The 26,098-nt window shown below is 40.8% G+C and overlaps 1 protein-coding gene across 2 annotated transcripts in view; it reads right to left on the minus strand.

Annotated features, from left to right (window-relative positions):
* Positions 1 to 1,990: 1,990 nt before the first annotated feature.
* ASB7 (ankyrin repeat and SOCS box containing 7) overlaps positions 1,991 to 26,098 on the minus strand; it is a 55,320-nt gene continuing 31,212 nt past the window's right edge. For both annotated transcript variants that reach the window (XM_063448824.1, XM_063448825.1), the window contains one exon: positions 1,991 to 2,383. In XM_063448824.1, the coding sequence (XP_063304894.1) occupies positions 2,244 to 2,383 (140 nt within the window). In that variant the 3' untranslated portion in view covers positions 1,991 to 2,243. The remainder of the gene's footprint in view (positions 2,384 to 26,098) is intronic.

Raw genomic sequence — 26,098 nt, forward strand, 5'->3', positions numbered from 1 at the left:
TAACAATTATTAAAATAATAATAATAATGCCCACCCCCCACCAAGGCTCTGCAACACATACACAAACTGCATTCATACACACACACTGCACTCATTATATACACACACTGTAAATTAATATTCAATTAAAATAATTTTTTTTAGGATCTAATTTTATTTCGAAATTTACCAGTAGCTGCTGCATTTCCCACCCTAGTCTTATACTTGAGTCAATAAGTTTTCCCAGTTTTTTGGGGTACAATTAGGGGCCTCGGCTTATACTCGAGTCGGCTCATACATACATACATACATACATACACTAGAAAATACACACATACTGACAGTAACACATACACAGGTCATTATGTTTACATTTGTAGTCACCCTCCTGTTAGTTTACCTTTTTTCTGCAGGAGGATGACGTGCTTTGAGTGCTGCTAGCTGAGGCTGGTGTGTGAGGTCGGCAGCAGCTCACCCCACTCTGCTGCCTCTTCCCTTTCAACGCGGCAGACTCTATGTCTGGGAGGATGTGACAGGCTGTCACTTCCTCCCAGCATCCGATAACGCATCTCTATATCCCACTTATCCTCATTCAAAAGATCATTTGGATTACGCATTTGTCATTCTGACATATCCAGCATGACGTTGATAGAGTTGGTATTCTTACAATCAGAATTTCTCTCTATAGTCTAGTATCAAATGATGTCTCCTACTTAAACATCCGTTTAAGAGCATAACTGGGACCCTGTTCAGTGATACCCATTGGATGACCTTAGGTGCTTGGGCGACACCGGAAGGGCAAATCACAGTGGAACCCCAGTTTTGTTCCAAGGAACACTAATTGAGAAACAATCGAGTAAGCATACCTTTTTCCAACTCTGATATGTATACATCATATGCTGTATGATTATGTTGCCCCTTAGGTACACCTGTGCTATTAACCACCCAAAAATCCCAGGCAATGATTAAATATTACATATTTGTTTTGGGGGCTTCTAGCTTAGTCTTTTTTTCCTCATTTATAAAACTTTGTTGAAATTCTGGATTTCTCACAATACAGATGGTGAGACACTGGGCTGTTTCTATAGACGAACAACCGATCATGTAAGTTTTTATATGTTGCATTTTCTGCTCAACCTTGTATTATTACAAATTTATTATGCAATTATAAAAACATGAGGGGCTTGAAGACCTCAACTGAAGTTGAAACTTTCCGGTGTTTCTCCAATAAATTGGCTCAATATACAACCTTGAGTGCCTGGACCATCTTGTTCTGTTACCTACTATTTGACAGAGGTTTTGCCTACCTCAGGTCTAGTTAAGCACCAAAGAATCGGAAGAAAGTGTAGTTCTCCTAGTACAGGTTCTACAAATATTGAAAGAAATAAAAAAAGTTTTTTTTAAATGTGACTTTAATTGTTCATGTATATAAATAAGACACCATAGCACCATACACATTAGAAGAAAACAAGTCACAGAGCCAGAGGAAAAAAAAAATTAAGGGGAAAAAAAAATAAAAAAAAAAGTGTTTAAATCTGCAATGCTGCAACTTCAGGGACAAAAAAAAAAAAAAATTAGAGGCAAAAGACTAAATGGAAGAGATAATAAAAATGTAACCACGTGACTTGTTCCAGTGAACAGATTTGTTCTGCTGCATCTTTCTTAAAAGAAAATCGATTGGAAATAGTGTTTTAATAGAAAGAAAATTTTCCCTGAATAAGCAAACTTGTGGAAAAAAAAAAAAAAAATTTTAAAACACTGTAAATTAACTTTTTGGCAGCTGAATGGTATTTCATGGCTGAATGGCGTGTGGCAGAGGAACTGCAAGGTAGTTTGAAATATAACAACAGTTTATACAACTTATCTTTAAATTTGAGAGAAATTTGCCATTATTACGGTGTTTGAAAAAGAGGGATACATTTTAAACCTCATATGGTGAACCTTGAGGGTACTCACAAGGTAGTAAAATCCATGTATTTCATGTGAAAAGGGGAAGGAATGGGAGTAGGGATGATACTTAAAAAAAAAAAAAAAAAAAATTAAATAAAAAAAAAGCCAAACACCCTAAAAATTTAAGACCTTTCTAGCACTTAACATAAAATAGGGAAAGAAATAATATTAAAATGAAATGTGTATATCTGCCTTCTGACTCCATCCCATATCAGAAATTGCATAGGATATACTTGTGCAATACAGCCTTTCCCACTTCTGGAATATCACACCTAGAATTATTCAAAAAGTCTTTTCTGCCGCGGAAAGCACACTCAGATATCATCAAATTTGTGTTTTAAGTAGTCTTTCATGACTCTGGCAATAGGGAGCTCGTCCAGTAGCTTGAGGTTCTGTAGTCCTATACAGTGGCGTATTTTAATCCGGCATAAATCTTGCAGAAACCTTGGCTGCCCTAGACAAGGAAGAAGAATGAAAACAATGTCAAATCTATGCTGTAGTTCGGTTTACATTATACTTGCTTAAATGTGCTTAGCAATACATTCATATAACCCTCATTCTCATGCACAAATTATTCCAACTTGATAGCTTCACTATGGGGACGTTAGGCACTTTTCATTGGTTTGTTTGTACCATTCAAAACCTGAAAACTTTCATCTGTAACCAAAACTGAAAATTTTTTGCAATTAAATTCATTAAAGTGACTTAAGTATTCAATAAAAAAAAATAATTACAGGTGAATGTAATGGGGAGGGGTTAACGTTTAGAACAGAATGCAAGGGAAGTGAGTGGTAAGGAAGGAGAAAAGATAGGGGTGAGAAGAGAGGATGGAACCTTTTTTTTTTTAAATAAAATGTACAAACACACATTTTATTTTAAATTATTTAGTTCTAAAATGCCAATATAAGAACAAAAGTAGTGGACTGGAAGCTTAGGGAATACACTTGTATAGGGGTTAACCCATCAAAGACTACAAAAGTAGTAACAGGAAAAGGGGAAAAAAAACGGAGTTCCCGAATAAAAATTAAAATATAACCTTTAATAGTATAGTTAATATATAAATATATTATAAATATTATAAATAATAATATGAACACTATATACACAACAAAGCCTAATACATGGATAAACCTCATAGGTACTAAGGAGTGAACGGATACCCAACAACTTGACACAAAGTGAAAAGCTACTTGTAACAAATATCAATGTTGAGAGACTGCAAAAAAGGAGAATTGTAATAAAGGAGTAACACTAGCACTAAATCTGTTACTAAGGTATAGATCTACATGAGCAACTGGCTAGTGTAGAGCTCAATGCGTTTTCCATTAGTTAGGTAGAGCTAGTGACTCTAGTTATAAAGCCAATACTGCTGAATGATGTTGTCTCCAAGTTGACTAGATGTAGTTCAACATAATGATGGTGAATAAGGAGGTCCTGTTCAAAAGTTTTCAGTGTCCTCCACCTAATACTATTTGCAAAAAAACTATTTTGCAGTAGTGATATATCGGCATATGCATATGGTATGGGTTAATACCCAAACTGTAGTTTACAAGAAGCTGTACACCACTGGTCAAATCCACATCTATAGTGCTTAATTGTGATAAAGAAAGCACTGCCTCATGTGTATAGGTTGTGCAAAAAAAGAACATATATAGTTGCACAGTCGATCATCCACATATAGAGTGCTTCATATTGATGGAAGAAGCACTAAAATGTGTACAGATAGTGCAGAAAAAGATGAAGGGGTCCCGTATCTCCAGATGATAGCAGAATACAGCTCGGGATCCAAAGAAAAATGTGATGTAAACTGTCTTGACACAGAAAATTAGCTGTTTCTGAGGATCACCGAGGGCCCCTGACGCGCGCGTTTCAGCCACAACTCTACAGAGGGTAACCGATGTGCGGGAAGTAACCAATGTTATAAAGGTAAGTAACAGTTCTGATTGGTAAGAATTGAAAAATGGTCAAACGTTTTCAGCCTATCACAATGAGACTGGGGGATGACGTAACCGGGTTGTCAGAGTTCACATGAACTCCGGTAAAAGGGGAGCTTTAACCCCTTCAGAGCTTAATTTGAAAGCCGTAGAGTGAAGGCTATAGGAATTATCCACAACTATACAGAATTGAATATGAGTCAGGAGGATCCAGAGTAGAACTGCTTGTGATAAATGTGATGTTGCAAGCTGCTAGATGAGGAACCAGATTGACTCGGCAAGTGACATATGCAAAATCGTAGTAGGATCATATAGTCTAGTGAATAGATCAGTCAAGCCGATAACTATAATCAAAAAAGTCATCCCAATAATTGGTAATCAGGCGTCACTAAGGGTTCCCTGGTATAGTGACCAATGTAGGGAAAGTATCTTGATGTATACATTTTTGTAAATAATGTGACGTGATCCTACATTAATAAGATATTTTAAAAGTCAAATCCTCAACCTAAGGATACCGCCGAGATGTGGACTGCCAAAATATATATTGAGTTTTGCGGCATATTATCACTATTATAAATGTGCCGATGGTAGATTATATGACTATAGTATTTTACATTGTTTGTACATAGATACAATAAATGGACGGAGTACTTAAGGGGACATCCGTCATGGTTATAAGTTTTTGCACATGTCCAGTAAACCCATTTCTATAAATGATGTAGCGATATGTGAATGGTGCCGAAATGTACTAGGTACCAGTGGTTGAAAAATCTCCTATTTGCTTAGGGAACTTAAAAGAACATCGATGTACAGAAATAATAGTGTAGTCTGGTTCTAAGTTGTGACCAAGGAATATGGTCAAGCCTTCCCAACTCGGTGGTGATGTACATGGTTTACAAAGCACCAGGTGAGGAATCATAAATACAAGGCGTGCAGATGTAAATAAATGTATTTTCCTATACTTGAGCAGTGGCATGAAGACCAATTTTGTTTTGTTAGTGTAGCATTATGCCATGTAGTCTAAAGATGTTGCCTAGTATAGTGACTGTGGCTATTGGAACAATGATAAAAGCCTGTAAACACCCTAATGTTTAGTGTATAAATGGGGTCAAGTTAAATTCCTCATTGATGCCCTCTGGTGTTAGGGTTTTGAACTCGTAAATCCATCTTGACGCTTTCTGTAAAAGTATCAAGTTAAAGTCGCCTTTTCTGGAGTTCAATGTGACTCTTTCTAAGGCTTGAAAAGATAGATGATTTGGGTTGCCATCATGAAAATTTCGAACGTGGTTTGCAAAAGGAGTACTCAGATTTAGTTTTTTTACGGAGTTTATATGTTGTAGGATGCGTCTAAGTTCCTGATAGGTCTTACCAATATATTGCATTCCACATGAGCATGTTATAACATAAATAACTCTAGTGGTACTGCAATTGATTAAATGATTGATTCTGAATTCTTTTTGAGTTTTAATGCATTTGACAGTTTTTGAAGGTTTTACGAATGGGCAGGCCTTGCAGTGTCCACATTTGTGGATTCCCATTGGTGCATTAGCCAGTTTTTGGAGGGTGATTTTCTTTCCAGGTGGCTGTGTACCAAAAGATCTCCGAGGTTTTTTGATCTACATGTAGTGATGTTCGGATAAGCAGCTAATTTTGGATTCAAGTCCGTATTGTATTGTAGGATTGGCCAGTGCTGAGTGAATATTTCCTTGATGGGTTGCCATTGTTTGTCAAAAGAACCAATGCATCTGATAATCTGGTTAGTGGGAGGGGGTCTGGTAGAACGAAGACTTAGGCTTCTTTCTTGGGTCATGGCTCTCTGGAACACTTTAAGAATTCTGTTAGGGTAGCCTTTGGTTTTAAAATCGGATTCTTAGTTTGTTTGCTTCGGCTAGGAAGGACTCATCGTTAGAGCAGTTCCTTGTAGCTATACTGGCCGTATTTTATCCCGGCCTTGAGGCGATATGGATGAAAACTTTGCCAGTGTAGAAGGCTGTTTGATGCCGTGCTTTTCCTAAATAGTTCTTTATCAACAGTTCCATCCATATTTAATAAAATTATGAGATCTAAGAATTCTAGTTGCGTTTCATGGATCACATATATGTCAGTTTCAATCCAATCTGATTGTTGTTGAGCTAATGGACCATATTGATGAAATTGGAACAGGAACTGGTCCAAAATATCAGAATATCATCAATATAGCTTAGCCATTTGTAGATAAACCGATGGTATTGGCTGGTTGCTGTGTCTTTAAGAATGGTTTCCTCCCACCAACCTAGATAAAGGTTGGCATAGCTTGGGGCACGTAGTTGTAGGTAGTATATCCCGTCAAAAACAAAATAATTGTGGGTTAAAACAAACTCCAAAAGTGATATCAACTCAATCTGTTCAGAGTTGTATTTGGTAGACTTATGTAGAAAGTAGGACGTAGCTCACAAGCCTTTGTCATGTGGGATGTTGTTATATAAAGACAAAACATCCAAACTTGCAAGGAGAGTGTACGGGGGGGGGGGGGGGGTGGGGACACGATCAACACATTTTACAGGATCAACAGAAGTTGTTTGGTGTCCTGTATGTACGAGTCTATAATAAATGGATGGAGTAGTTTCTCTAGAAATTTGCTGGCTTTTTCAATCAGGGAGTTATTGCCGAAAATAATTGGTCTCCCTGGTGGATTGGTAAGGCACTTATGGACTTTTGGGAGGAGGTAGAAAGTTGATCCTGAGGAAGTGTTTTATATTGAGTGGTGTCATCAAAATGTCAATGGATCAAGAGAGATACATTAACATGTGCATGGAACACTATATTTCCTCCTTTATCCAAAGGTTTGAGGATTAGATCTTTATTATTGCCAAGGTCCCCAAGTGCTTCACGTTCAGCTTTCGTTAAATTATCCATGCATTTGTCAGGAGGTGGAAGGGATTCTAGAGATTTTTTCGTCATCTGAACAAATAAGTCCACACTGGACACTTCTTTAAAATTTGGGTTTTACCAGCTAGGGGGTTTGCATTTGGTAAGAGGCTGTTTGTCATCTTGTTCATCGAGTAGAGACACCATGGTTTGAAGGTGTTGATAATCCTCATGTGTTAAGCCCAGTTCTTTGGCTAGCTGTGTTAAGACTAGTTTACATCATATTTTCCTTTGGATCCCGAGCTGTATTCCTGCTATCATCTGGGGGTGCGGGGCCTGCTTGGTTTTGCTACCTTAGTTTGGGGGTTAGCCACGAGATAATACAACTGTGTGTCAACCTTGCCCTAATCTCACCTGCAGCTTAGACCTCTCTATGACTGCCCCCAGTGTCTGTAGCAGAGCTACATTTTTTTTTAATCAGCCGAGGTAGGTGCTTTGGCAATATCCCAAGCACTGTCAACATCAGCATCCTATTGTATGCCGACATACATACTGAAGCTTATATTTGGATTTAGTGCAGCTTCATCTTTTTCTGCACTATCTGTACACATTTTAGTGCGTCTTCCATCAATATGAAGCACTCTATATGTGGATGATCGACTGTGCAACTATATAGCTGTTCTTTTTTGCACAACCTATACACATCAGTCAGTGCTTTCTTTTTTGTCAATCTTTGTTTTATTGTGGCATAAGTGATGGGATACAGAAGAGAAAAGGATAGAGTACGGTTTGTTCACAAAATGGGGTTAATACAATATTTGCATCTGATAAATACACTTCCTTGTTCAGTAATGCCACTTTTTTGTTATGTTGATTATCGAAACCGGTATAGTACAGTTTAATGGTAAATAAAGAACAATTGTAAAATTTTGTGTTGGTACACTGTAGTTGGAAAAAACAAGCTATGGATCATAAGACCCGATTAATAACTCGCTAAGTTAATAAAGTCATACATTTGGTAACACATGAGTAAACAGTAAGCTAACAATGTAAAGCAACTCAGGAGTTAAAATAGATGCAGGCATAAGGCAAGTGGTATGTGTTAGCATGTCAACAAGATTAATAGGCAAGCTTTAAGTTATTGAGGCATATCTGGATAACAACTTTATACCAGTGAGCTGTGAGACCACTGGGCATACACGTAATTAAAAGTGAAACATTTCTTGCCCTTAAAATGAAATAGACAGGCGGAATTATAAGGCTGGTCAAACCTGGCTAACTGTGTAGGTATAGGACAAAGCTGGGAAGGGCCAGTTGGACTTGTGAAGTGTGGGTAAACATGAGATTACAAAAAGTGCAAGTTACAAGCCATTTAAAAGATAACTTCTCATCTGTAACAGTGCTCACGAGAGGAGACCACAGTTTGTGCCGCCGGACAGCATGAGCTCGCCTCCCGGGGTATGATTAAAACATAGGGAATCAAACTAGTATTAAGAAACAAAAAGATAGAGCTTTGCAATAGTGTAGGAGAAGGAAGTAATGTGGCTTCTGCCAGAGCAGGTGTCTTCCCTGTGTGAGCTTTGGGCCCGATGCCAGGCTCAACCTATTCTAGTAGTTGTCATGAGCAAGGTGTCGCCACGTAAACAGGCAGAGCTGGCGTGTGGCCAGGCTAAACCTGTATGTCTAGGCTACCGTGTAAGTGGCACGTAGGGGTACCGGCTTAGGAACAATAATAAAGCTATAGCAGTAAACACCGCCACCAACAGTTAACATAATGCTAGTCATAGGAAGTGGCATAGGAAACCATGCCTTAAACATATGTTAGAGGTATCAGCAACTTTCATTACCAATGGCGTTCTCGTTGGGGATAGCAAAGCTGAATAACCCTTAACAGTCCATCAATGTACTGTCACAATTGGGGGCATATTGTATTCTACCACTCCTGATGGCGTAGTCCCTATGGCCCAGTGGTCCCGGAGTAGCGTTCACGAGGTGAGTGCGACTGGGTCTAGGCTCCAAGTGTCCCAAAGTCTCTATGTTGTAACAATTGCATAGGCCTCTGGAGTGGAGCTCTGGGGTATAAACGGGGCGCTCCGGTCTGGGTCCCAAGTATGGGTGCGGTCGGGGGAGCCCTTGTTGGCTGATTCCGCCGGTGTTAGCAGATCTTGGGATAGGTTCAGAAGCCGGAGGAAGGCCGGGGCGTCCCGCATATCCTGGATGCTGTGTGTGGTCGTCCCTCTTGTGACCGAAAGAGTCCTGGGAGGTTGCCACCTATAGTCTATTTTGTGGGCCCGGAGGAGTAAGGTGAGAGGTCTGAGCGATCGACGCCACGCCAAGGTGCTGCTGGATAAATCCGGGAACAGTGAGAGGTCCAGGTTTTCAAATTTGAGGGGAGTCTTGCCTCGGAAGGCTGCGAGAACCGTTGCTCTGTGACCGCTGGTACGGAAGCTCAAAATGACATCCCTCGTAGCAGTGTTTGGAGCGTTTGGAGGTTTGGGGATTCTGAAGACCCCCACTGGGGTGATCGTGGCATGCCGTCCCTGTGGCAGGGTCGTGAGTAGCATGCGGTCGATTAGTTTTGGCAGTTCAGCTTCGGTGATTTCGTCAGGGACTCCCCTGATTTTTATGTTTGATGCGCGCTTGGCGTCCTCCAGAGTCGCGAGTCGTTGTTCGTATTGCCGGTTCAGGTGTTCCAGGCTTTGCACCGTGTGGTGTAGCCCAGAGATTTCCTGGGCTTGGGATAGCGATGAGCCTTCTAGCGCGGTGATGCGGCCTGTCAGGCCTTGTAGGTCTGCGCGAAGCGCTGAGACCTCCTCACGAAAGCTGTTTTTCAGGTCCGCCATCATTTCCCTCATAACCGCCACGGTGAGCGGTTCTGATTCTGTTCTGTTACCACGGTGTTTTGTCTGCCGCGGTGGATCCGGGGGTTGCAGGTATCCCCCTTCCTCCTCCGACAGGTACTCAGAGAAGTCAGAGCACCCTCCGTGTTGGGCCGCCATGTTGGCCTCAGTGGCTCCGCGTGCGTGCATCCACATTTCCCCGATCGTCAGCCCCGGGGTGGGCTTGTGTGGTACAGTTTTTTTTCCCCTTTTTCCCCATTAGGGCTTGTGGTGTGTGCCTGTGAGTTGGGGGTAAAAGGAGGGGGTATTTCAGGCGTTTTTCGCTGTTTGGGGCTCGGAGCTCCGTTCACTTGCGTCTGTTTGCTTCAGCGTTCAAGCCCCACCCCCAGTCAGTGCTTTCTTTATCACAATTAAGCACTATAGATGTGGATTTGACCAGTGGTTTTTAGCTTCTTGTAAACTACAGTTTGGGTATTAACCCATACCATATGTATATGCCGATATATCACTACTGCAAAATAGTTTTTTTGCATATAGCATTAGGTGGAGGACACTGAAAACTTTTGAACAGGACCTCCATATTCACCATCATTATGTTGAACTACATCTAGTCAACTTGGAGACAACATCATTCAGCAGTATTGGCTTTATAACTAGAGTCACTAGCTCTACCTAACTAATGGAAAACGCATTGAGCTCTACACTAGCCAGTTGCTCATGTAGATCTATACCTTCGTAACAGATTTAGTGCTAGTGTTACTCCTTTATTACAATTCTCCTTTTTTGCAGTCTCTCAACATTGATATTTGTTACAAGTAGCTTTTCGCTTGGTGTCAAGTTGTTGGGTATCAGTTCACTCCTTAGTACTTTTACCTATTAGGTATATCCATGTATTAGGCTTTGTTGTGTATAAAATGCCAATATATTCCACGAAACATAGAATGCAGATATAAAACAAAAACAAAAAAAATACAAGTATGACAAACAAAACCTAAAAAAAAAAAAAAAAAACACAGGAGGCCAATAAGAGGATTGGCAAAGAGGTGATGTGTGAGCTGCATTGTTAATAGCTTTCTAGACCTTGCAGAAATTTCCTGTGTGATTAAAGTTCAATTTACAGAGCAGGAGATGAAAATGTCTAAAGTAAGTTAACATCTGACTGAATATGAAACCTTCTCTTCAAACGCAGACTGTGTTAATCACAGCCAGGGGAGATGTGAAAAGGGTTGCATAAACAGAAACCAAAGTTATTTAACTCCTAAATGGCAGAGAATTGAGCACAGACTGCACGGGCATAATCTATTCACAAAATGGCTCCATTAAGCTAACGTACAAATGAGCAGTAATCATTAGTTTATTACAGACCAGGGGTGGGTAACCTTTTGGTAGTAGTGTGCCAAAGTATAAAACTTTGAAGTCTGAGTGTGTGTGTGTGTGTGTGTGTGTTAATGAAACTTGCAGTCTCTACCAGCTGTGGGGGTGCAGACCACTTCTGGAGCATTACAGTGATTCAGAGTGTTGTCATGTTAACCCTTGAGGGAGAAGTCCCTATGGTGTGCTGCAGACCACAGGTGTCCTTGCTTTAGGTGTGCTGGGACACTTCAGGCCGGCTGTGACGTTACTCTCATTTCCCCACCCATTATTGATCTTACCTTTATAAAAAAAGAAAAAAGAAGAAAAAAAAAAATGTATCTGAAATCCCAATTAACATCATTGTATACTTACAGGTAGTTTGCAGCACAGAAATTCATTTTTGTAATGTAAGTTCCTTTATACTTTCTCCTCAGGTTTCCTTAAAAAAGGAAGACACAGGGCACCATAACTTAATTGTAAATAAATTGTAATGGTGCCAGGAGATCCCTAGCACCAGTTTACCTTCAGAGACTGAATTGTTAATAAAGAGTTTAACTCAAGTCGCCTGTCCGGCACTTCTCAGTTCTACCCCCGAATCTCTGTTGCAGTCTGAGGCCTTTGGATATGGGCGCTGATGAAAGGCTAAGAACATCAGTTGATGCGCTCAGACTATCAGTAGCTCCCCATTCATAAAATTGGAATAGGAAAAATCTGTATGTTACTCACTCCATTTTGTAAATTGGGAGAAAACACTTAATAGCAACCCCATTTGAGGCTTCCTGTTTGAAGCCTTTGACTGCAATGGGGGCAGAGCTGGTCAGCTCCAGACTGAAGAATTTGGGGTTAAAACAGTCATAAGCCAGCAGGCACTATAACTTAATTTGATGAAGTTGGTATGGTTCCCAAAGTCTTCCTTTAATATGCTCAGTGTTACAAATTCCCACTAACTTTCTTGCCTGTGACTAGAAAGGCTATCTAGCCATCAAATGAAATAGACTGCTTTTACATACAATAACATTGGAGGGGGAGGGGGGGGGGGGGGGGAGGAAGGATGCAAGGATGAAAAGCCATGTTTGATAGACACAGGCATGTGCAAATATGGGGATGTATATATAATTAGCAAAGGAAAATAAGGAGCACATCATCTGTGCATGCCTCCACTTAGAACCCTTAAAATACATTTGAAACACTGCAGGATGACGCATGCAAAACAGATTTTTGATATGCAAATATTCATGTAAAAAGGTATTGTATATTTGAAATATGGTCATATCTTTTTTCTTTGGCTTTGCGCTTTATTGAAGAAGAAATGTAGTGTTCTTTTAGGTTTGTGGTACATTATCATGGGTATGGATATTGTGGATCAGGTCAGGGTTCTTTTTAAAAGGGGAACAGTCACTTCCTAATTAGGTTTACTTATCTCTATAGTCAATTTATTGTGAGTAGTGAAAAATAAAATGAAATGTAAAAACCTATACGGCTTTATCCTGCAACTAGGCGCCTCCATCTATCTCCCCGCTGTTCATGGTTACAAGCTCTGGCCTTTGCACTGGGCAGTCAGCATAGAGAAAGCATACAGAGAGGAGGAGAATGAAACAATGTCTCAATTTCTCCTCTTCATTTGCAATGTGTGCCTTGTCTGAACTGGATTAAGATGGAATTTGACAAATCTTTAATGCAAAGTTAAAACAAAACAGTATCTCATGGGAAAAAAAAAGTTAACACAAGTTATAGGTGATTTTCACGGTTTTATCAAATGGTGCAAGTTCCAGAGAAATAACAGTTCCATTTTAAGGCTATAAGTAAATAGGTTTATAGGAGCAAAGAATGCAAGGCTATCCATCTGTTCTCTGAACATGTAATGCCATTATTAGGGATCGACAGATTATCGGTTTTGCCGATATTATTCGCCAATATTCAGATTTTTTGTAAATATCGGTATCGGGCGATAATCAAAGGCAATACTGATCATGAATGGGTGGGCCAGCACATCCATAAGGCGGCACAAGTGGCCGCCTTGGGGTGCACCGGCCCGGGGGTCGCTAGATTGGAGTGACCGGCAGGAGGTGGGTGCACAGCGCTCCCTCCTGCCAGGCACTCTGTGTAGCGTGGCCGAGCGGAGCAGTGCACACTGCGGTACAGGAACTTAGCACTTCCTGTCAGTCAGGCCGGGTACAGGAGACAAAATCTCCTGTACCGCGGTGTGCACTGCTCCGCTCGGCAACGCTGACAGGGAAGAGGGGGGGGAGAAGAACACTATGGGACAGGGGAGGGGAAGAACACTATGTACTCCACCTATAGTACACAAGGCACCTACTATCTTCCTATATCTTTCCCTGCATTTTGATAGTAATATTCAAGAATGCCAGGGATTTCTTAACCAAATGGATTATCAATTTGAGGCCTCACTGGGATCTTTTCCCACAGACAGAGCTAAAATTTGTTACCCTCCCCTGACCTCAGCTATTCCTGACTATTCTTTGGTACGTTAGTCCGGCCATTCTAAGGCCCGGTAATACGTTACCTGTCACCTGTGTTACACAATTCTACGTGCTGGATCATACAGTAATCCTGACACTGCATTCTTATGGATTTTTGTTTATCTTCAATAAATAGGTATTTTTTACCTAACATGCAAAAGTCTGCTGCTTTCTTCTAATCAACATGGTCACACACACGAGCAGCACTTTATAGTTAATCATTCCATTAAAAAAAAAAAAAAAAAAAAAATACATAAAATGAGAATGCAGGAATAAAATGCCACAGGGTCTTGGAAACCGTAATCCAAAACCTGCATTAGAGGCTCTAATTTAAGGGAGAATGCAACATGCCTCAACAGTCCATAAAAAGAACCGATTCCATTTTGGATATTTATTTCACACATTCTATTAGCAGGGGGAAATTTTTTTAATTAACTGTATACAATCTGCTCAATCTACCTCTATAGAGGGCTGGTATCGCTAAAAAAAAACAAAAACAAAAAAAAAAAAAAAAAAAAAACAACACAAATTATTAGGCCTGAGCCTCATCACACCATCAGTTGACTAACCAAACATATACATGGTACTCGATCCTTGTGCTACGTTGCTAGAGAGACTCAAATGGCCAATTTATAACATCTGAAGAGATAAAGCGCCACGCGGCAAGGAATGGTTATGAGTTGAATAGATCAGGTGGCGGGCTCTTTACTTACCCCCTAATCTGGGGTTTTATCCCAGACTGTAAATAAGTTTGGCTTTGCTGGGCTCACCTGCTTACCTTCTCCGCATTATACCTGCATCTTTAGTTAAGCATACGTCCACACCAACATTAATTATACTAGGTTGTACAGACACCATCACAATATATTTCATAATTTAGAAGATGCTTTCTCATTTGCGTATGAAGTTATTTCAAATTCCCAGAAGCTTTTACGAGCACTAAGGTGCCTTGAGTCTTCCCACATTACATTTGCAGTTATGACAGCACCTTCCGGAATGGCAGTATGTTTCGAGCAGTAGGGCATGTTGCATTATTTCACGTATTTGCTAATTTTTATATTTAGGTTTTTGAGGTTTACATAGTAGTGGTTAGCAGCTAAAAGATCTAATTGACATTTTTATTAGAGAGTTTAAATTTTTTTTTTTTTTTTAAGCGCCTTATATACACACACACTATCACCAGCACTTTATTTAACATATTGTATACTTATGGGTATGCTTATAGGGGCGTGGCCTGACTGTTCACTGTGATGGAAGCATGAACCGTTAGCTCCTCAGGGGGAAAGCCAATTCACAGCAATTAAAAGTGCATCTATGAAGCAAAAACATACCTGCACCTGCTGGCTAGCCACTGCTCCACTACGGCATACCAATCTGGCAAAAAACACAAACTGAAGGCCAATACTTTGCAGATTTCAGCACCGCCAACGCTGAACTGCCCAACATTATGCTCTAAACAGAGCAACATTGCCTCCATTTTGGAAAACAACCCCGGGATCAGAATCCTCTGTCCAACGGATGTCTACGAGCTCCAAACCGAATTTGTCAAACTGGCTTGAAACATTAGGGCAGACATAAGGGAGATCAGGTAGCGTACGGCCAGCTTAAGACAAAGGCTGAAGAAATCATGAGCATAACACCCTGCCTGAAGCCTACAAAAGCATTGAATAAAGCTCAAAAAGGCCGGCATTCTCTACAAGTGGGGATCCCTGGATAACGTCTTATCAAAAGGAACGGCGCAGATCGATCAATTAAGTCTCCAGGGACGGCATAAAGCTGCTGACAGAATGGATATCCTTATCTGAATTCTTTAAAATATATCACAAAACAAAACTGCATTAAACACAAATACAGAAAGAAAAGTCCTGCGCTCAACTCCCATCACTACTGGTCGGCTGCAATGACTACAGTACACATCAGCCCCAATACATAGTAAAAACCAAAGAAAAACATGTTACTTGCGCTCTATCCTTTATCCCTATGTATTTTTTTAAAACAAATGGAGGTCTTTTAGTTACCTTCAATGGCCATGAGAGGATTGAGCCCACCTGCCACATCAAGGCAGACCCCCCTAGGTGGGTCCTAACTCTAACCATTCACCTTGCTTCCTTGAGCCTCTGGCAAAAATCTCTAATGAGACAGAAAGGGGTATTTTTTATATACACCCCTATACATTATCAACCCTTAATAGGGAACACATGGGATGGGCGGCTGCATTGTAACAAGGCTGAGTAATACAAAAATTGGATACAAATGCAGAAAGAAAAGTCCTGCGCTCAACTCCCATCACTACTGGGCGGCTGCAATGACTACAGTACACATCAGCCCCAATACATAGTAAAAACCAAAGAAAAACATGTTACTTGCGCTCTATCCTTTATCCCTATGTACCTAGGGGGGTCTGCCTTGATGTGGCAGGTGGGCTCAATCCTCTCATGGCCATTGGAGGTAACTAAAAGACCTCCTTTTGTTTTAAAAATACATAGGGATAAAGAATAGAGCGCAAGTAACATGTTTTTCTTTGGTTTTTACTATGTATTGGGGCTGATGTGTACTGTAGTCATTGCAGCCGCCCAGTAGTGATGGGAGTTGAGCGCAGGACTTTTCTTTCTGCATTTGTATCCAATTTTTGTATTACTCAGCCTTGTTACAATGCAGCCGCCCATCCCATGTGTTCCCTATTAAGGGTTGATAATGTATAGGGGTGTATATAAAAAATACCCCTTTCTGTCTCATTAGAGATTTTTGCCAGAGGCTCAAGGAAGCAAGGTGAATGGTTAGAGTTAGGACCCACCTAGGGGGGTCTGCCTTGATGTGGCAGGTGGGCTCAATCCTCTCATGGCCATTGAAGGTAACTAAAAGACCTCCATTTGTTTTAAAAATGCATAGGGATCTGGGGCGGGGCCTGACTGTCATGGAGGGAAGACGTGCCTGACTGAAGCTCTCTACAAATTTCTGAGAAAACGATTCTAAAAGGCACCCTTAAACTACTATAAACGACAGATAATGACCCCACACGACTTACTGGCAATCAGCCCCCACGGTAAACCGGTAATGCGGACCGTGGGTGGACGACAGACGGCAGGCAGAACCTGCGAGGGCATGAGGCCTGGAGCGCACTGGATGGGAGCGGCGGCCGAGCTCCCAGCCTGGAGCAGCCCGGGGGACTGACTGCTGCAAGTGGGTTCCCCGCAACCCCCCCTTTGGGACCTGTGAGGGAGATCACGGTCCACCCCTGGGAGTCCTCCCAGATAGGGCAGCAGAGAAAGGGAAATCGGGCGGAGAGCCGAGAGACCCGCCAAAGATGGCGGAGACCATGCGGCCTGACGGCTGCCACGCAATATGGCAGGGCCCCTTAATCAGCCTGGAGCAAATCCTCACAGACTTCTGGCGCAGAATGGAGCTCAAACTTCGGCAGAGGACATCGATGAGGCCTGTCTCAAGCTGCACACCCTGCCGCCCACCGCCTGACCCACAGCAAAGACCGACAGCCCTGCAACAACTCAGAAAAGCGGGAAGGCGACGGAGAACCAAACCGCCTTCTTACCGGCACAGAACGACAAAACTGAAAATGCCGCCGAAACCAAGCGCACCCTCCACCCTGAGAGCAGCCATACCCCGGCCCAAAGACCCACCTCAACAACTCCAGTCACGTCCAGAGATCCGTCGCACCAAAACACCACCGCATGGGAACACATGGCGGGCCGCTGCACAGCCCCAACGAGCCCACGCTGGACCCAATGCATGGCAGAGAACTGCAACGCTACCACCAGCAAGCGGGCCTACCACACCGCATCGAGCACAGCAACTGCCAAAGAGCGCCCCATCCACCGGGCCGAAAACACCGTATACCGGCAACATCAGCACAGACCTGCGTAAAAACAAGTGGCCGAGGAAAACGACGGCACCCACGCCACCCCGCCCTGCTCGACCCCTGATCGGGGCAATTGCCGACAATCGAGACATTCCTACACTGGGCATCGGCTGAAATGCCTTTCACCCTGCCCCACAGCTGACAGACCTTGAAACGCTCCGTGTGAGCACACTCCTCGGCTGTCCCAGCTGCTACCGGAATACCCTGATACCTTGTCGGATTGGTAACCCATGCCTCACTGAACTCGCTTGTATATGGCAAGGGGAACTCTTGCCACTGTTATGGTGTATTAGCTGGTACATGATTACTGTGACCTATGTTTAGTTTAACTCTTATTGCTTGATTACTGCACATAGTTTAAATACTTGACTGAACACCTGCTCGTTAGCCATGCTCCTTTTCTCGCTATGTTTAGCATACTAGTGATACTTATCTGCTATACTAGTAAATTGAGCCAATCGGTCTAATATATGTGTTAACCCATCAACCCCACTCACTAAGCACGCACCACTCAGCCTACAGTTACCAGCTAAGCTAAACCTCTGTATGCCAGTTATCCTATTAGTCCACTCATTCTAGTGCCTGTGAAGCCTTAAGTATTAGCCTGCAAATGTAACCCATACTGATGTATATGTTGGACAGAGCTGGAGTAGTAAAGCATAGCTAGTCAGTAAACTCTCTTGTCTGCCCATCCTTATGTTGGTCTACTCACCCTAGGGCCTGTTAAGAATTAGCTTGCGACGACAACTCATACCGATGTATATGATAGAGCCTGAGTGGTGAAACATGACTAAATGTTAACCTGTGAAAACCTATGCCAATCTACTCTATCTTATCCTACAAAGTATGTCTATAACCGTTATATCTTATAAAAAATGTGCTGTTTATCCATGCCGCAAAGTTTGACACTGAAAAGCCTGTACTCGCTATTGTGGCGCTACAGGTCCCTATGTTATGTTACTATATGCACATGAAAAATAAATAATTAAATTAAAATAAAAAAAAATACATAGGGATAAAGGATAGAGCGCAAGTAACATGTTTTTCTTTGGTTTTTACTATGTATTGGGGCTGATGTGTACTGTAGTCATTGCAGCCGCCCAGTAGTGATGGGAGTTGAGCGCAGGACTTTTCTTTCTGCATTTGTATCCAATTTTTGTATTACTCAGCCTTGTTACAATGCAGCCGCCCATCCCATGTGTTCCCTATTAAGGGTTGATAATGTATAGGGGTGTATATAAAAAATACCCCTTTCTGTCTCATTAGAGATTTTTGCCAGAGGCTCAAGGAAGCAAGGTGAATGGTTAGAGTTAGGACCCACCTAAGGGGGGGGGGGTCTGCCTTGATGTGGCAGGTGGGCTCAATCCTCTCATGGCCATTGGAGGTAACTAAAAGACCTCCATTTGTTTTAAAAATACATAGGGATAAAGGATAGAGCGCAAGTAACATGTTTTTCTTTGGATTAAACACAAATAGAAGTAGTCATTTTATAATTTCATAAAGTCAAAGCTTTTGACCAATATAATGTCAAAAAGGATGTATACCTTAAGTATGCATACTTACTTAAAGGACCATTCTAGTGCCAGGAAAACATACTCGTTTTCCTGGCACTAGAGTGCCCTGAGGGTGCCCCCAACCTCAGGGACCCCCTCCTGCCCGGCTCTGGAAAGGGGTAAAAACTTACCTTTTTCCAGCGCTGGGCGGGGAGCTCTCCTCCTCCGATCCTCCTCTTCTCCTCCCCGTCTGCTGAATGCGCGTGCGCATTCAGCCAGTCACATAGGAAAGCATTCATAATGCTTTCCTATGGACGCTGGCGTGCTCTCACTGTGATTTTCACAGTGAGAATCACGCAAGCGCCTCTAGCGGCTGTCAGTGAGACAGCCACTAGAGGAAATAGGGGAAGGCTTAACCCATTCACAAACATAGCAGTTTCTCTGAAACTGCTATGTTTATGAAAAAATGGGTTAACCCTAGAAGGACCTGGCACCCAGACCACTTCATTAAGCTGAAGTGGTCTGGGTGCCTAGAGTGGTCCTTTAAGAGTGATCTTGCATGACAGGCCAATTTTAATAGTATATTTTTTTAGAAACTTTAACATTTTAGCTTTTGACAAGACTGAACATATATTTAAGTATTTGAGTCTACAAAATAGCTGGACTAGTTCTGACCAAGTGTCTGGTATAATTCTCTGAGGAGTCCCTACAGTTATTTTATAGAAAAAATGGCTTCATCCAGGTTTGAGAATTTGTCATTACACCTAGTTACTTCCAATAGCCAGAGATGCTAATAGTGTTGGGTTTATTAGAAGCTGTGTCAGGAACAATTACTGATTCTTGGAGGAATATAAATGAAAATTAAAAACAAAGAACATTAAAGAAGGAGAGGTCACTGTTAAACACCCACCACAGAGCAAGACCCATCGGGGTGCGTGAGGAGTCAGGAATTAAATCATATTTGCAGCACTTAAAATACTAAAAATGCATGAAAGACATGAAAAAATGTCTTACATGATATGCAAACTTGAGTCAAGCTCCAAACACCAAATTAATATAGGAGTGCATTTTTATCAAGAAAAGTGTTTGGAACAAACGTTTAAAACAGCACCACTAGTCCATAGAGAGTCACCATTACTAAGGCTTCAGAGTATGTGACATTTTCTGGAAGGAGCTAACAAAGCCAGTAAGAATAGAGGATGTCAAAGCCATTTTGCAAACTATACATTGGAAGGATGTTGCCAGGTTATATTACTTATCAAAGAGGATTCTATAGCATTCCCTTACCTGTCCTTCCCACATCTGCATTTAATTATAAAATGCTTCTGATCTAGGCTACTGGAACAACAAATTATATGACCGATAATCTATTCCTTTCTGAAAAATAGAAAGTGAAAAAATAAAATAAAAACCTGTATCAGGTATACCAAAAAAAAAAAAAAAACAAAAAAACAAAACAAAAATTAATATACTCCGTCTGAAAATAGGAAGTACATTCAGATTTCTCTGATGTCACTATTTGCCAAACTTTTCAGAATATTCTCATTCATGCTTTAGACGCTGATGTTGATGTAATGATGCTCCATGTGCTGGCATGTTGCCATGGTAGCAGCAGTTTTGCACAGATGCAGTGGATGGTGTGAATGTGTTTCTTCATGGAGGTGGACATTGTGCTAAACCAGAACTGTATCTACTTTATGTGCATGAGAAATCTTGGAGAAATTTCCTAGCGTAACCAAAACGGTTTGTTTAGGAACAAAATTGATTATAATGCTGCACATATGAAAACACGTTTATTCACGTTCTCTAGCTTAGTCACTCCTAACACTTGCATAGACGGACCAACTTATTTCTCCTACAAATTAGACATGGGCATTCGTTTTCGGATTAACACATTTTCGTACGTAGTATTGCTATTCGTCCAAAAGACGAATGTATGACTACAAATGAACACGAATGAAATAAATAACGAATGTCTTGGACAAAATTACATCTGTGCAACTTGTTCATTAATATATCAAGGAGAGAGCTACTAGTTCGCTGCTTTCTCCTTGTAATATTTGAAAATAGAGGTTAAATCTTCCTTCTGCCCACCATGCCGCAATTAGGGGTCATATCTACAACATAGCCAGTGTCATAAGAAAAGACTAATCCAATAAAGTAGGACATCGAGAAGCGCTACTAGCCATTTAGTACAGAAGCCCCTACTGAGAGCTTGGCGAGCAGGGCAGGAGGGAGGAGTGAACTTCAGTTATCTACGAATATTAAGTATTTACTTGGTATTAGTTAAGTTGTCTAAAAGACCAAAATTAAGAAAAAGTAAGGGCTTTTTGTAATTTTGGTCTTTAAGCTTTTTAGTAGATAGCTCCCCAAAAGTATTAAGACTAAATGAAAATTTCAGTGACACCCAAGTCGACTACCAACACGGTCTGCACCCTCTCTACCACTAATGCAGATAGGTCTACTACTCAAAATAGTGACAGAGATGTTGAGGTTAGTGGTAGACTGCCACCCATCAGGGCTTTGTAGTATTGGGGGGTCTTTAGGGTTAACCTTAAGACACCTTTAATCCTAAACAAGTAACAGGGGTATAAAATTAATTGTGAAAGCTCTCCCTTGCCTATGCACTTAGAACAGAATTCAAGTTAGTGGAATAAATGACAAATTAATTAAAAAAATAAATTGGGGGGAGGATACGCTAAATACCAGAACCACTACTATAGCTTAATTTTGTGGTTCAGGGTCAGCAATGCAAACACATGACGTTTCTAAAAAACACGTTAGCCAATTTATCTCTAAGTAAATGCTGAGTGGTGCAGCAATGTGTTTGCTGTTCATATTCAATAGTTTCCCAATATTTCCCTATGGGGGAAGCACTAAATCTGCGGAGATCATCTGTAATGATGATTTTAGTCAGGGGACGAGCCAAATTCCACTTTACTTAATTTAACCATATCTAAATAGTTAAGAGAAAACAGTCTAACGTCAGGAATACATATTTTGTATTCCTAACAGCTTTCCTTTGAGAATTACACCCCTTTAGGAATTCTGAGGATACTCTAAATGTATAGAGGCCTGGACTGTCCCTTTAAATTGTTTTACACCAGCCCTTTATTGAGTAGGTCATGTCCACATGCAACTTAAAGAAACGACAAAGACTGGCAAACTTAACAAATGCCAAGAGTCATTGCTCCTGAGAACATTATTGTTGGCAACTGGCTTCTACAAGCATGTAGACGTTTATTAATGTACATCATTCCTGGATTCAAAAGCTTAAAAACATGCCAACTTCATTCTTCACTAAACACAAATTGTAAGAAGCCATTAGATGCTACTTTTTATAAGACAAACCAATTGCTCTTTAGATTTTTCTTCCATATTATATCAAAGTCTGTGGGCTTTTTTTTTTTTTATACAAAAGGTGATCAAAAACTTGCCCAGTCCCACAACAATTTCTTTTTTCCAATATAAGCAAGTTCATTGTCTTCTTGGCAGGTCTCGTAACATCCTTCCCCTCTTGCATTTTGTATCACCAAACTCTAAAAAAACATCGCAGGATTGTATTGATGTGCACTGTAGGTAATCTATGATGAAGGGTGTTACTTGAAACAAAATGAAAGGCTAAAGAAAACTGCAGGGGTGGGATAACCTGCCAGGACTGTTTTCTTACAACAGGACAAAATATCAAGTACACAGTTTCTGCTGATACAAGTTTCACTTAAAATAAAAACATATTGCCAACAGAATGTTGATCGTTTTCTTCATTGTAGTTCAAATCCTTTAAAGAGGAAGTGGAGGGGGCTACAAATATTCTTTTCTATCCAATCTGTGCTTCTGCCAAAAAAACAGCATTCTACAACACTAACAAGATTAGGAGGAAGTAAAATCACACCCTGTGTGTGTCTGGGACTAATACAATACAAAACAGCAACAGATTGACTTTCAGGCAGATTGGCATATCTTTCCATGACTATTCAACCATGAACATTACAAGAATTTATGACCAGTTTTAAGCAACAAGTATGAGCTCAACCCATACAATTTCTCAGCCACAGAAATATGCAGACATTTAAAGCCTGGATAGATCAGAGCAAAAAGCAAATTGTTCTGCGTGGCAGGTGCCCATGATGTAGTCCGGAAAACAAATTTTAGGGCAATGTGGTGATGTACAGCCTGCCGAATTACATAGCAGTGCTGGGAAAAAAACAAACATACAAACAAATAGTAATATTAAGGTGAAATGACATTAAACAAAAACAAAAAAAGGAGAACAGCAACTAACTAGAACTAACTTTTTTTTCTATGATAAAGTCAATCAGAAAAAAAAAAAAAAAAAAAAGCACAAGGTGCACCTTGAAGCATTAACATTATTAATGGTATGGTGACTGGATATTGCCATTTCCAGGGGTTTTGTCCTCTTATTGGATCATTTAAACTGAGATGTAATCTGGATATATTCACAAATGAGTAGAAGTTGAAAGAGAAATGCATCAATGTCATGGTTAAAAAAAAAAAAAAAAAAAAAAAAAAAAAAAAGCCTGAGGGGGGCAGCGGAGCCGAACAACTGAGCAGAGCAGATTCACATAATGAGAGCTCAGAGCTTTTAGAGCGATTTACCCTTTTAGGAGGTCCAAATCCCGACCCAAATGAACAGCAGGACTCCACACCATATGATGGCACAATTTTTTTTTTTACATTTTTTAAAAATGAAGTTGACAATCCAAGAACGAGCCTAAACATGGAACTTTTCAGGCATGTACATGGCACGACTGGGCCTAAAATGGTCACTTACCCTGAGGCCTACTTGGAACGGATTATTTTTCACAAAACGAAGAGGTGGACGAAATACCAGCAAAGAGAACATCAAAACCAGCCCCTGCAGCCCCGACTCTGCCCCGGTCACCACAACGATCCTGAAAGCACTTCTGGCGGACTTTCAAACAAATATCCTATCGGACATCGCGAACATCCACACAGATATACATGGACTGTCGGGTCGGATGAGAGTCCTGGAGACCACCATGAACGATCAAGCCCAGCAGTTGGCTACACTACAGCAGACTTTGAGGGAGCTGCAACACCAGGCTGAGAGGCACAACCGTCTCTTTGCAGCACTGTAAGACATTAGGCGGAGTACTCACTACTAACTTGAAGGTTCAAGGCGTTTGGCACAACTGACGCACCTATTTAGGCGTTTATTTCAGGCACTAATCCCCTTGAGACAAGGGAAGACAGTGAGGATGTATGGATTCTTCTGTGTGCCCAAATCGTACAGGGCTGCGGCCGAAGCAGCCGGGGACCTTGTGGTCAGATTTCAGAATGGGATGGATAAAGCCACAGTCATGACAGGCATTAAAGACCGCACTCCCTACGACTTCGAGTCAAAGTCACTCACATTCTACAAAGATGATTGTAGGAACCATACTCAATCACAGCAGCCACCAGTGCTTCGGAACAGTTACAGCAATCCCAACACGTCAAGGCAAAAAAAAGAAATTTCCAGGCACTCTAGTGTTAAAGTCGCAGGCAGATTTTAATGGAACAAAAAGAGCAGCAACGTTTCGACCTTCACAGAGGTCTTTTTCTCCACATGGAGATGCTGATTGGTCGCGGAGCTTTTTGCCACATATGCATAATAGCGTCCCAATGCTTTCCTATGGGAAAGCATTCGATTGGATGAGATCATCAAGTGTAATGATCTCAGCCAAAGTGAAGAACACTCATAGGACTTCAAAAATCAACAAGATAACATTTGTTTATTTTAAAGCTGTGCAAAAGCATAAATTCACCATTTCAGTTGTATTACCAAACTTTTCTTAATAGGTCAAGGTAGTTGGACTGAAACATTGATTATATGCAAATGCATGTCTCCTTAAAATAAATTTGCGCTTTTATTTTATTTTGAAGCACTATGAGCTTGAGGACGTCCAGTGTCAGTTAAGCAACTTTTTTTTTATACTGTACTTTTCCAAATAAACCTAAGTTTCTATGAAAACTGAAGTTTTATAGTTTGTTTGTGTCCCACATAAACACTGTTTATTTGGCCCGTGTTAGCCTTTGAGTTTGACATGCTTGTTCTACATGCTAATGCAATTAGTCTATATTTTGTGCATTTCAGTTTCTCTATGTGAATTGGGTGTAGGTGCGGTTATTATAATGTTTTTGGACCATCTTTTCATAGATGAAGTACTAAGCTCCTTAACGTCCTCAGAAGCATTGGTTAAGTGTTCAGTACTGGACTATAAAGTTTGTGGCACCAATACGCAAGTGAATTTGTAAATTCTACTTGTGTTTTTCCTCTCTTTTTTCAATTTTTTTCCCCTTTTTAAAAGAAAGCCTCATTTTTAAATGTACTTTTGAAAACCAAGATGGAACCTGTGCAAAATATGGCAGAAATGATTTAGGGTAGTGTGCACATTAAAAATTTAAAATAAAACATACACCCCAGACATGGTAAAAAAAAAAAAAAAAATAAACCCTGGTCAGGCAAACCTTTTCATAAACGATTTACATTATCTGTGACAGGAACACTTGTGGGTAATAATGGGATAATTACTAGTCCTTGATGTCGCAGAAAATTCCACTATTAGTGAGACATTAAAGAGATATACGAGAAAGATTAACAGTTTCAGGAAGAGCAGTATATTTAGCTTTGGGGCATCCTAGTTTCTTTACTGCGGCTTTAGCCATATGATACTTTAAGTATAGATCTCCAAAATAGATCCACGGTAAAAAAAATATTTTAAAAAGTAGATAATGGTACACAAAATAAATCTTTAAAAAAAATTAAAGACAATGGCTCGGCTGAATTAATTTTATCACAATTTACAGCAGTGGGTAAATGTTTCAACCCATAGGGGAGAAGGGAAAATATATATTTTAAATATGCAGGTTCACATAGTTTAAGTGAGTAAATATATATAAAAAAAAAAGAAAAAAAAAAAAAAGAAAAGAAAAAACTGGGGTAAGCAAGTAGTCAAGTTAAAGGGATACCAACGATCAAATGTGGATCTTGCAGTATCAACATTTCTCTAGTGGCCGTCATGAAGACAACCACTAGAGCGCTTCCTCTGCTATAACCAAGTAAAAATCCTAGAGCAGCAGGATGTTTTGCCGTGCATGCCCAGTAGACTCCCAATACTTCCCTACGGGTACAACACCTAGATTGGTCTTAGGACCAGTGGCGTATTTTGGATTTGTGCTGCCCTAGGCATGACTAAATTCGGACACCCCCAAAATCTAAAATTTTCCCTCCCCCAATTCGTGTCAAGGCCATTTTTTTGACTGACAGACACATGCCCTCATTGTTACATGCACTGAAATACACTCTGTCATTGGCATTGTCATT

The sequence above is a fragment of the Pelobates fuscus genome, chromosome 3 (genome assembly GCF_036172605.1).
Source record: "Pelobates fuscus isolate aPelFus1 chromosome 3, aPelFus1.pri, whole genome shotgun sequence".
In the NCBI taxonomy this organism is placed as follows: Eukaryota; Metazoa; Chordata; class Amphibia; order Anura; family Pelobatidae; genus Pelobates; species Pelobates fuscus.